This window comes from Heptranchias perlo, chromosome 9, assembly GCF_035084215.1.
Source record: "Heptranchias perlo isolate sHepPer1 chromosome 9, sHepPer1.hap1, whole genome shotgun sequence".
NCBI classification, from domain to species: domain Eukaryota; kingdom Metazoa; phylum Chordata; class Chondrichthyes; order Hexanchiformes; family Hexanchidae; genus Heptranchias; species Heptranchias perlo.
Window position 1 is genome coordinate 54148145 of NC_090333.1, and position 12427 is coordinate 54160571.

At 41.6% G+C, this 12427-nt stretch overlaps 2 protein-coding genes across 5 annotated transcripts in view; one reads left to right on the forward strand and one right to left on the reverse strand.

Annotated features, from left to right (window-relative positions):
• smg7 (SMG7 nonsense mediated mRNA decay factor) overlaps positions 1 to 12427 on the reverse strand; it is a 138871-nt gene that overhangs the window by 86648 nt on the left and 39796 nt on the right. The window lies entirely within an intron of this gene.
• Positions 2665 to 4766, forward strand: LOC137325025 (piggyBac transposable element-derived protein 4-like). Its single transcript, XM_067989727.1, has one exon. The coding sequence runs from the start codon at positions 2827 to 2829 to the stop codon at positions 4054 to 4056; it is 1230 nt and encodes a 409-aa protein (XP_067845828.1). The 5' UTR covers positions 2665 to 2826; the 3' UTR covers positions 4057 to 4766.

Sequence of the window (12427 nt, forward strand, 5' to 3'; positions counted from 1 at the left end):
CACCAAAACATTGGCATCACGAGCCCTGTTTATTCTAGCTTTCCCCAAAGTGGTTTCAACTAGGCTTTCTTTGCGTATAGCTCCTCCTAGCAAAGTTTAAATACAGGAGCTAACAAACTATTTGGGGAGGCAAGGACAGAAGTGTTTATTTTTAACTACACCAACAGATGCAACTTAAAAGGAAGCAGGGACAGACAAGAGAGGCCAATAAACACTCAGAACACTGCATTTTTCTCACTGCTTCAAGTGAAACAGCCCCATTTATACTTCTAATTAAGAGTTCTGGAATTACACATTTATTTTATATATCTTTTTGAAGAAAAAAGGTGTGTATTTAGAAAGTATTTAAATACTCCACAAGTTAATCATACAACAAAACTGCCCTTAACTTGCAATGAATTGGCAGCCTTGCTCAAATGGATAGCTCTTCCAAAGGCACAATGGGCCAAATGGCCTCCTTCTGTACTGTATGATTTTATACCACAGAAATGTTTTACTAGAAGAAATTCAATGTCCAAAGCCACAGTCTAAGTCACACTCCACTACGCACTTTAATGTTGCACTGTTTGGCCACTCAGTGTGTAGACTTCCCTTCGTGATCCTGCTGAAGCTTTGCTGCAACAATGGTACCACCCCCTCAGCCCTTGTGCCAACAGGCCCACTCCTGCTGGAGCCCCATTCAGCCCTCGTGCTGCAGCCCCATTGCTCACTCCTAACTCCAGTCTCGGGCTCCACAGCTTCCTTGCTCCTTCCCAGCCCATCTCTCTTCCCTCCCTCTTGCTTCCAACATCAGTCTCAGGCTCTGCATACCATCCCAGACACCAGTTTCCATTCAGTTCATCTTCCCTCCCAACCCCAAGAGCCATTAACTCAATGTTTCCCTGATCCAAACTCATCACAAGTCCCTCACTCCCTCTCAGCCTAGATCCACTTGCTCCCCTCTGTGAGCAAGGTTGCCAATTCAATGCAAATTAAGGGCAGTTTTGTTTTATGATTAACTTGCTGAGTATTTAAATACTTTTAAAATACACTCTCCTTTCCTTCAAAAAGATACGTAAAATAAATATTTAATTCCAGAACTATCAATATCTTTGTGAATCTTAAGATAAAACTGCAAAGTTGATCAGCACTTTTAGATTTTTGTGGAGAAATGCTATTGCAGTCAAATGGTTTAAACACAACTCTGTAATTAGTGTTACTTTTAAGGCATTATATAGAAAACATTTACACTGTCAAAGGCAAATATAAAATGATTTGAATGGGCAAGAAACAGCTGATTATTGTGTATTAGGAGACATAACTGGCTGCAGCACAGGCAACTGTAGCCAGGACAGTTGCCTCTGCTGACTGTTAAGAGCACTTAACCACCTGGAAAATTTGCACCAGTGTGCCAACAGACAAAATAAAGGCCTTCTCATAATCCAATGATGGATTTGAAGCAAATTAGTTTAAAATCAAAAAAAAAATTGTAATTTATAACAAAGATGAATCTACTGGCCAGTTTAGGTATTCCATTTCAATGTGCAACTTTAACCCATAAAAAGCTGAAGAATCCATTTGCCAATTTTCTCACTGCACTTTTGCATCCAGGGAAGATGCCAGATGGCCTGCAGTTGTGAGTGCTTTCAAGCTGAATACAAGTGGCACCACCATGGCAGTGTGTCGTGATTGTGTTCATACTGCATTTCAAAATAGATAACACTCCACAAATAATACATTACACTGACTGAAAAAATAAACATGTCTGCTCATAAAAGCAACAGAACATGCTCCACACTATCTAAACTGCTACAATATACAGCATTCTTTCTTTCATTATTTTCATAAAGAAATTCAAATCTTAGCAGGCTCACAGAAGCTACTGAAAGCTCCAGAAAAAATTCCAGCTCTCTGTTTGCATCTGTCTCCTAAAATTCAGGGTTTTTTTTTGAAGAGGGGACGACTCAATACAGCCTGTAAAAGTGATCAAATCTTTGCTCCGACCTCGTAGCACCATTTACTACGTTATGATTATTCTCCAAAAGCAAACTTTACTTCATCAAGAGGCAGATTGTGAGCGGGGGAAGGGGCATTTCAATAGCATTTCCAAAAGAAAAAACAGCTGCAGTGCAGCATGATCGATAGTTTTAACAAAGCATCCTGTGTGCAGAGTGGCGGCGCTTCTTTAGATCCACGAAACGCCATTTGTCGTCATGACAGCACTGTTCCGGCCCCCTAGACGCGCACCACGACGTCACTGTTACTATGCCGACAATCTCCGAGGGACAACAAACGATGGGCGGAACGAATAATCTGCATTAGTCTTATTTAGAGTAACCAAACCGAATGCAGAGTTCAGCAACAAACATAAAATGTAAATTTTATATATACACACAATAAATTAATTTACATTTTCTCCACCTCCATCCTAAAATAGCCCCATAAAATTCTGAGCTATGTGCTTTTTCCCCACATTGGAAGCATGGCCGAAAATAAGTTTAAATGGAAACATTGTAAGCATCTGCACCATACGGCTTTTTAAAAAAAACCTGGGAAGGTTTCCATCACCTCATGATTTTCAATCCTTGAAAATTTGTTCTGAATGGGTTAGGGCGGGTTCATGTAAATTAGCTTAATTAATATCACCATGACGACAACATTATGCCACTTGCATAAGATCACCAATGAGAGCGGCGGTGACAGAATGGCTGGGAGCAGCAGCGTTCCAGAAAAAAAGACGGGAGACCAGGTTGGCTTGGCTGCCCGGCACGCTACCCTCGCCGGGTACCTTGGTCGCCGCTGGAAGAGGAGGGACGAAAGAGACAATAAAGCGGCGGCCACAGAACCATGTCCGATTCTGACAGTAGCGACGAAGGCCAATGTTTCGGTTTTTCTTACAAGGCTGCGGTCGGGTCAGATATTTCAGCCGACGCGGTGTCGGAGAGCGAAGAGGAGAAGCAAGAGGAGGAAAGTGGCGAGTCGCCGCATCCCCTCCGCTCACCTCGGCATTTACAAACAAGCGAGTGGCCCTGGAGTCCGGTGCTGCAGCTGCACGAAGAGAAAAAGTTCACTGAAAAAAACGGAGCTCTTTATCAGTTAGGGCCCGAATTGAAAGAGATAGATTTCTTCAGTCTGTTCTTTCACCCCGAACTGTTCGAGCTCCTCTCGACAGAAACCAACAAGTACGCGCATCAGCAGATTTCTGGGAGAGCAGACACTAAGTGGTATCCCACCACAGCTGAAGAAATCAAGGCGTTTCTGGGTATACACATCTACATGTCTATTGTTAGCCTCCCTTCCTATAAAATGTACTGGAGCAATGACAGCCTCTTTGGGAGTTTTCCCATAAAAGATCTAATGACCAGGGACAGATTTGAAAAAATGCTTCAGTATTATCATATCAATGACAACACCACCAATCCGACACGCGGGCACTTGGGCCACGACAAGCTTCATAACGTACGACCGGTTTTAGATGCAGTCCTCGAAGCCTGCCGAACTGTTTACTTCCCACACCGGGAAAACAGCATCGGTGAAGCAACAACAGGGTTTCGAGGCAATATATGTCAAAATATGGAAGAACAACCTTGCAAACGGCATATTAAAATTTACACAAGGGCCGATGCTCATAATGGATTTGTTTGTGAGTTCCAGATATACACTGGTAGGGAGCAGGACACGCCAGAGTTGGGGCTTCGGGACAGAATTGTGAAGAGCCTCGCAGCTGTACTGAAGAAGAAAAATTACTTAATTTACTGCGATAACTTCTTCACTACACAACAGTTGTTCCAAGAGCTTTACCTTGATGGTATTTATGCTTGTGGGGCTGTTCGCAACAACCTTAGCTGGCCTCAAGAGTTGACGAACAGATTTGTTGCAAAGCAACCACAGGGTTACATCAAACAGCTGCAGTGTGGAATATTAACTGCCACTGCATGGAAAGACAACAAACCACTGCTACTACTGTCAACATATCCAAATCCAACAGGAACGTGCACTATATTTAAAAAACTTCGTGACAGTTCTATACTAGAATTGAAATGCCCTGTAGTTGTGGCAGACTACAATACTCATTAGTGGAGTGTACATGGCAGACCAACTTAGAATGCAATATCCTTCTTCAAGGAAGTCCACAACATGGTGGAAGTACCTCTTCTGGTTTTTATGGGACACTGCCATTTCCAATGCCTTCATTCTAATGAAAGAATCCCCCCACCATGTCAAGTACTCCAGAACAGGAAACAATATTGATTTAACACTGATGCAGTTCAGGATAGAACTTGCAAAACAACTTCTGCATGGATTCCGCTCAAACAGGAAGAGAAATGCAGTGTCACCTACTGACTGTGGTCACTGGCCAATTAAAACAAAAAAAGGACGCTGCCGCAATTGCTCACGACATGGTATAAGAAGTGAATCCAGAACATCTTGCCTTGGATGTGGTGTGAATCTGTGTATAGAGTGTTTTCAGCCATACCACACAGGGATGTAACGCACAACAGTATATATTGCATCACACACATGGATGTAAATTCCATTGATCAGTATTCTAAAATGTTGAACATTCATGGACATTGTCATTATGGTAAAGTGCAACTCCATCTGTTTTGAGTTCACTGCCAGTTTGTCCCTCCCACCCACCCCAAAGTTGCCTTGATCTATTCTGCATGTTTTTCATCAAGTCAATTAAGGTGCTTTTGGGTGATTTACATTTCAAGTCAATTAAGTTATAAAGTGGAATTCAGTTTGTAACTTTAAAATGCCATTAAAATTCAGCTTTTTTAAAATATTGGTGTTGCTGTGGATTTTTGACAAGTTAAGTGAACAAATACTACTCAACTCTTCAATAACACTGGATATCGATTTCATTGTAGCTTCTGACCCTTGGCAGATGCTTGGTGGACATCCTTCTTGCAGCTATACAAAGTGAACATAAGACCAGAGGAAGCCCACACAATAGAAGTTTGCAGCAAATAAATAAATGTCATTTGATTCAGATCAGCAATCTAGGTTTTACTAATCATCAGTCATATAGGGAATGAAGTGGGACTATTTGAGGACTAGCAATCATAATATTAGGTTTAGAGTAGTTATGGAAAAGGACAAAGAACAATCAAATGTGAAAATACTTAACTGGAGGAGGGCTAATTTCAGTGAGTTAAAAAGGGATCTTGTCCAGGTGGATTGGAATCAAAAATTGGTAGGCAAAACAGTAATTGAACAATGGCCTTCAAGGAGGAGGTGGTTTGGGTACAAAGTGGACACATTCTCATGAGGGGGAAAGGAAGGGCATCCAAAGCTAGAGCTCCCTGGATGACTAAAGATATAGAGATTAAAATGAAACAGAAAAAAGGAATCTTATGACGAATGTAATCTTCATAATACAGTAGAGAACCAGGCTGAATACAGAAAGTACAGAGGAATCTAAAAAGGGAGTAAGAGGAGCAAAGAGAGCATGAGAATAGATTTCCAGCTAACATAAAAGGGAACCCAAAAGTCTTTAATAAACATATAACTAGTAAAAGGGTAGTCAAAGGGTGGGACCGATTAGGGACTAAAAAAATCTTCCTGTGGAGGCAGAGGGCATAACTGAGTACTTCATGAATACTTCGCATCCGTCGTCACTAGAGAAGAGGATGCTGCCATTGTAGCCGTAAAGGAGGAGGGAGTAGCGATATTGGAGAGGATAAAAATAGATAAAGAGGAGGTACTTAAAAGATTGGCAGTACTCAAAGTAGAAAAGTCACCCGGTCCAGATGGGATGCATTCTAGATTACTGAGGAAAGTAAGGGTGGAAATTGCGGAGGATCTGGCCACAATCTTCCAATCCTCCTTAGATATAGGGACGGTGCCGGAGGATTGCAAATGTCACACCTGTTCAAAAAAGGGAGAGGGGGATAAACCCGGCATTTACAGGCCAACTAGCCTAACGTCAGTGGTGGGAAAACTTTTAGAGACAATAATCCGGGACAAAATTAATCGGCACTTGGAAAAGAATGGGCTAATAAATGAAAGTCAGCCTGGATTTGTTAAAGGAAAATAGTGTTTGACTAACTTGAGTGAGCTCTTTGATGAATTAACAGAGAGGGGTGATGAGAATAGTGCGGTTGACATTGTGCAAATGGACTTTCTAAAGGCATTTGATAAAGTAACACATAATAGACTTGAGCAAAATTGAAGCCCATGCAATTAAAGGGATAGTGGCAGCGTGGATACAAAATTGGCTAAGGGACAGAAAGCAGAGAGTAGTTGTGAACGGCTGTTTTTTTTAGGCTGGAGGGAAGTATACAGTGGTGTTCCCCAGGAGTCAGTATTCGGACCACTGGTCTTTCTGATATATATCAATGACCTGGACTTGGGTATGGAGGTTATAATTTCAAAGTTTACAGCTGACACGAAACTCGGAAACGTAGTAAACAATGCGGAGGATAGAAACAGACTTCAGGAGGACATAGACAGACTGGCGAAACAGGCAGACACATGGATGAAATTTAATGCAGAAGTGTGAAGTGATGCATTGTGGTAGGAAGAATGAGGAGAGGCAATATAAACTAAATGGTACAATTTTAAATGGGGTGCAGGAACAGAGACACCTAGGGGTGCTCATACACAAATCTTTGAAGGTGGCAAGACAAGTTGAGAAGGCTGTTAATAAAGCATATGGGATCCTGGGCTTTATTAATAGGGGCATAGAGTACAAAAGCAAGGAAGTTATGCTAAACCTTTATAAAACACTGGTTAGGCCTCAGCTTTAGTATTGTGTTCGATTCTGGGTACTACACTTTAGGAAGGATGTCAAGGCCTTAGAGAAAGTGCAGAAGAGATTTACGAGACTGGTACCAGAGATGAGGGATTTCAGTTATGTAGAGAGATTGGAGAAGCTGGGTTGTTGTTCTTGGAAGAGAGAGAAGATTAAGGGGAGATTTGATAGAGGTGTTCAAAATCATGAACAGTTTCGATAGAGTAAATAAGGAGAGACTGTTTCCAGTGGCAGATGGGCGGTAACGAGAAGACACAGATTTAAGGTGATGGGCAAAAGAGCCAGCGGCAACATGAGGAAACTGTTTTTTAAACGCAGCGAATTGTATTGATCTGGAATGTACTGCCTGAAAGTGGTGGAAGCAGATTCAAATGCAACTTTCAAAAAGGAATTTTTTTTTATTCGTTCATGGGATGTGGGCGTCGCTGGCGAGGCGGCGTTTATTGCCCATCCCTAATTGCCCTGGAGAAGGTGGTGGTTAGCCGCCTTCTTGAACCGCTGCAGTCCATGTGGTGAAGGTTCTCCCACAGTGCTGTTAGGTAGGGAGTTCCAGGATTTTGACCCATTGATGAAGGAACGGCGATATATTTCCGAGTCGGGATAGTGTGACTTGGAGGGGAACAGGTGGTGGTGTTCCCATGTACCTGCTGCCCTCGTCCTTCTAGGTGGTGGAGGTCGCGGGTTTGGGTGGTGCTGTCGAAGAAGCCTTGGTGAGTTGCTGCAGTACATGCTGTGGATGGTACACACTGCAGCCATGGTGCACCAGTAGTGAAGGGATTGAATGTTTAGGGTGGTGGATGGGGTGCCAATCAAGCAGGCTGCTTTGTCCTGGATGGTGTCGAGCTTCTTCAGTGTTGTTGGAGCTGCACTCATCCAGGCGAGTGGAGAGTATTCCATCACACTCCTAACTTGTGCCTTGTAGTTGGTGGAAAGGCTTTGGGGAGTCAGGAGGTGAGTCACTCGCTGCAGAATACCCAGCCTCTGACCTGCTCTTGTAGCCACAGTATTTATGTGGCTGGTCCAGTTAAGTTTCAGATCAATGGTGACCCCAGGATGTTGATGGTGGGGGATTTGGCGATGGTAATGCCGTTGAATGTCAAGGGGAGGTGGGTGGAGATGGTCATTGCCTGGCGCGAATGTTACTTGCCACTTATCAGCCCAAGCCTGGATGTCGTCCAGGTCATGCTGCATGCGCGCACGGACTGCTTCATTATCTGAGGGGAGGATAAATACTTGAGGGGGAAAAATTTACGGGACTACAGGGGAATGGGACTAATTGGATAGCTCTTTCAAAGGCCCGACACAGGCACGACAGGCCTCCTCCAGTGCTGTACCTACTATGATACTATGATCACAATATTTCTGCCCATCTTTAACAGGCGTAGGGTGTTTGTATTGAAAACACACACTTCCATACTATTCCTTAAAAAAAAATCTCCTATTATATAATACAGAAGGGTATGTATCTAGTAATCCTATCTAGTATGAGATGACTTTGCTTACTTCAGTCCCATCAGGACCTGCCACTTTAGGCATACTCTGCCAGCTTGGAAACTGCTCTACTGACATTGGCTTCAAACTAATCAGGAAGGGGCTACATGAAAAACGAAGACATTTGCATCGAGGACTGATAACCAAGAGCACATGAGATGGCAACACATAATACCGGTTGGATACTATTGTCCTTTAGTAGCGTGTTTGGCCAATACACACTAAGCTTGAGCACATCGGTTGTTGAGGGCAGAGTGTGAACCTCTAACGGAGTGAACTGCTAACAGAGTGAGGACTTTCAACTGGGAATTTGGTGAATGTGGGAATTCATTGGTAAGTCATAAATGTGTTTTATTTCCATCTAACTGAAATTTAACTTAGTTTACTAACTTTAAAAAGCTGCAAGTCAGTGGCATTTAATAACTAACAGACCAATTAACTGCAAGTAGGTCCCTGACTAGGGGTTAATTATTGTGGCTGGAAGCTGACTAACCAATTGTAACTAGGGTGTGTCAGAAAAGTATATATCACAAGGATCTTTGCAAAAGCAGAGCTTGGTAAGGTCACAGAGTGAATTTCTAACGCAGTGAATTGCTAACAGAGTGAGTTCTTTCAACTGAGAATTTGGTGTGTCGGGGAATTAGGTGTAGAGGGGGAAGGAGGTGCCAAGTGATTTAAACCAAGGGGCCATAAACCAATCTACCAACTTTTTAAACTTAAATTTAAAAAATGTAAAATTAAAAAGACTAAATAATTACTAATTATTTTGTAATCAAGCTAAATCCATTTACTAAATATAATCCAGATCTCAAATGATTCTATTAGTCTTAGAAATAAACTGATAAAAAGAAACTAGAAATGGCAGTACAGGCTGTGTGTCGGGACTAATATGTGAGAGTTTGCGGACAGTGAGACTGTCCGGATTGCCACATCTGCAGTAAATGTCTCTGGTTTGAGACACTCCAGCTTGAAGTCTGAGATGGAGTGCGAGTTTTAGAGACACTCCGATACATAGGGGGAGGGGGAGGTCTTGCAGTCACTGGTCCTAACAGGTACGAGGTACTTGATACCTGTGAGGATAAGGATGAAGGTTGCAGGGAGGTTGTCCAGAATGCTATAACCATGGCACCATGGAGCCTAAGGCAGTCCCGCGAGGCGGAGGCAGGGGGAAGAGAAGAGAAGGAAGAGGATCAGAATTGAATGGTTGCAGTCATAGGGGATTCTATAATCAGAGGGATAGATAGCGTCCTCTGCAGTTGCGACCAAGAGTCCAGGATGGTGTGTTGCCTAACTGGTGCAAAGGTAAAGGACATTTCGGAGCAACTGATATTCCCTTAGCAACACCTCCTCCCTGTTCTTCCTTATGTCGGCACCAATGACATAAGGAAGAACAGGGAGGAGGTGTTGCTAAGGGAATATCAGAAGCTAGGAACTAAATTTAAAAGCAGGACATCAAGGGTGGTAATCTCAGGATTACTAGCTGAGCCACATGCTAATTGGCATAGGGATAGGCAGATCAGAAAGATGAATGCGTGGCTGAAAGAATGGTGTGGGAAGGAGGAGTTCCATTTCATGGAACACTGGCACCAGTACTGGGAAAGTAAGGAGCTGTATCGCTGGTTGGGGCTCCACCTGAACTAGAATGGGACCATACTCGTAGCGGAAAGGATAAATAGAGCAGTGCATAAGGCTTGAAACTAGCAAGATGGGGGGAGGGATGTGGTAGCAATTACAAAAGCCTATAGATAAAACAAACAGGAGATAAATGTAAAGGTCAGACCAGGGTAAGGAATAAAGATAACAAACGGTTAAGGAACAAATATAACTATAAAACAGAAGTATAAAAGGACTGTTAAAAATAAAGTAAAAGGAACAATTATTAAAGATGAATTAAACTGCCTGTACATCAATGTGCACAGCATCCAAAATAAAACAGGGGAACTAAAGGCAACAATCGGTAGCGAGGAACCAGGTGTGGTAGGAATAACAAACATGGCCACATAAAGAAAAGGACAGGCAACGAAATATTGCAGATTATAACAATCAGAAAGGATAGGGAAGGAAGATGGGGGGGATTGAGCAGCTGTATTAATTAGAGATAACATAAGGGCAGTAGAAAAAAGGGACATAACTAACAGAAGGATAGAAACAGAATCCATATGGATTGAAATAAAAGGTAAGATGGGATCGATCACACTAATAGGAGTATACTACAGACCACCTATTAATGGAAAGAAGCTGGAGGAAGAAATATGTAAGCAAATATGTGAAATGAGCAAAGGACATAGAACAATAATCATGAGATTTTATAACTACCTCCAAATAAACTGGCAAGAAGTAGTAGGTAAAGGGGTAAAGGGCATGGAGGTTTTGCAATGAATGCTGGACATCCAAGAGAGGAATCACTGCTGGATTTAGTAATTTGAAATGAACCAGAACAGATAAGAGAAGTAGATGTAGGGGAACATCTAGGCAATAGCGATCACAACATAAGGTTTAAGATAAAGATTAAGGAGGACTTAAGTAAGAAAGAACAAAGTAATAAATTGGAAAAAAGCTGATTTTAAGGGGATGAGAATGGAACTAGGGAAAATAAACTGGAAAAATTTACTGACAAACAAATAGAACAGCAGTGAAAAACATTTAAAATGATCAAGAGTGATCAGGAGAAATATATTCCATTGAAAAGCAAGAACAAACTAGCCAGTAATGACACACCTTGGACAAAAAAAGAACTAAGGGCAAAATTGAAACTAAAGAAAAAGGCATACACTAAGTATATAGATAACAAAGGAGAGGATGATGAAAGGGAATACAAAAAAGGTTAGGAAAGAAGTCAAAAAACAATTAGGAAGGCAAAGAGAAACTACAAAATTAAATTATCATGGAATATAAAAAGAAATAGTAAAGTATTCTAGACACATTAATAACAAAAGAAAAATCAAAAGAGGGATACACACAATAAAATCACAGGTAATGACAGCGAAATGGCAGAAATATTAAATCATTATCTTGCCTCAGTATTTACCGGGAGACTAATATGCGGGCATGCCATTAGAAGAAGAGATCAAAAAAGATGTAAAGACAATTAAGATAGAAAGGGGCGAGATAATTGATAAACTAATCAAACTTAGAGAGGATAAAACCCCTGGCCCGGATGGATTGCATCCAAGCATATTAATAGTTAGGGAAGAGATTTTTAAATATAGAAATCACACGAGCCAACTGTCAGCCCTCTGGCACTATCTGACGAAAGGTCTTCGAACTGAAATTCTGTTTCTTTCTGCACAGATGCTGCCTCACTTGCTGAGCTTTTCCTGCATTTTCTGTTTTTACCTCTGGCACTATTCCCTTTTCTAATTTTTTATATATATGTAATAGTGCCTCTGGTGTGATTTCTATATTTAAAAATGGAGACAAAACAAGTCCAGGGAACTATAGACAAATTAGCTTAATGGCAGTGGTAGGAAAGATAACAGAATCCTTACTCAAAAATGTAATAGAAAAACATCTGGAAACTAAAAATATAATAAAGAATAGTCAGCACGATTTCAAAAGGGAAGGTCGTGCTTGACCAACCTTATTGAATTCTTTGAAGTAGTAACAGAAAGTGTAGTCAAAGGCAACACAGTAGATGTAATATATTTGGATTTTCAAAAGGCCTTTGATAAAGGTACCTCATAGTAGACTCATGACTAAGATCAGAGCATGTGCAGTCAGGAGAGAAGTAGCAGCAAGCTGGCTACAAAACAGAAAAGAGAGTAGGGGTTAAAGGTAGTTACTCAAATTGGCAAAGTGTGGGAAGCAGTGTTCCACAAGGATCAGTGCTGGGACCACTACTGGTCACCATTTACAAACGATTTGGACTCGGGAATCGGAAGTACAATTTCAAAATTTGTGGATGACACCAAATTGGGTGGGTGGGTGGGGCGGGTGTACAGTTAATACTGAGGACTGCGACAAAATACAGGAAGACATTAATAAACTTGCAGAATGGGCGTGTAATTGGCATATGAATTTCAATATAGAAAGTATGCATTTTGGTGGGAATAATAAGGAGGCCACATACTCCTTGGAAAATAAGAGTCTAATAGGGTAGAGGGATCTGGGGGTACAGATATACAAATCACAAAGTAGCGACACAGGTTAATAAGGCCATTTAAAAAATGCAAATCTAGCACTGGGGTTCATTTCTAA

Bases quoted from the DNA above. Each gene is read 5' to 3' on its own strand.
- LOC137325025 (XM_067989727.1), top strand. From the start codon at position 2,827: ATGTCCGATTCTGACAGTAGCGACGAAGGCCAATGTTTCGGTTTTTCT.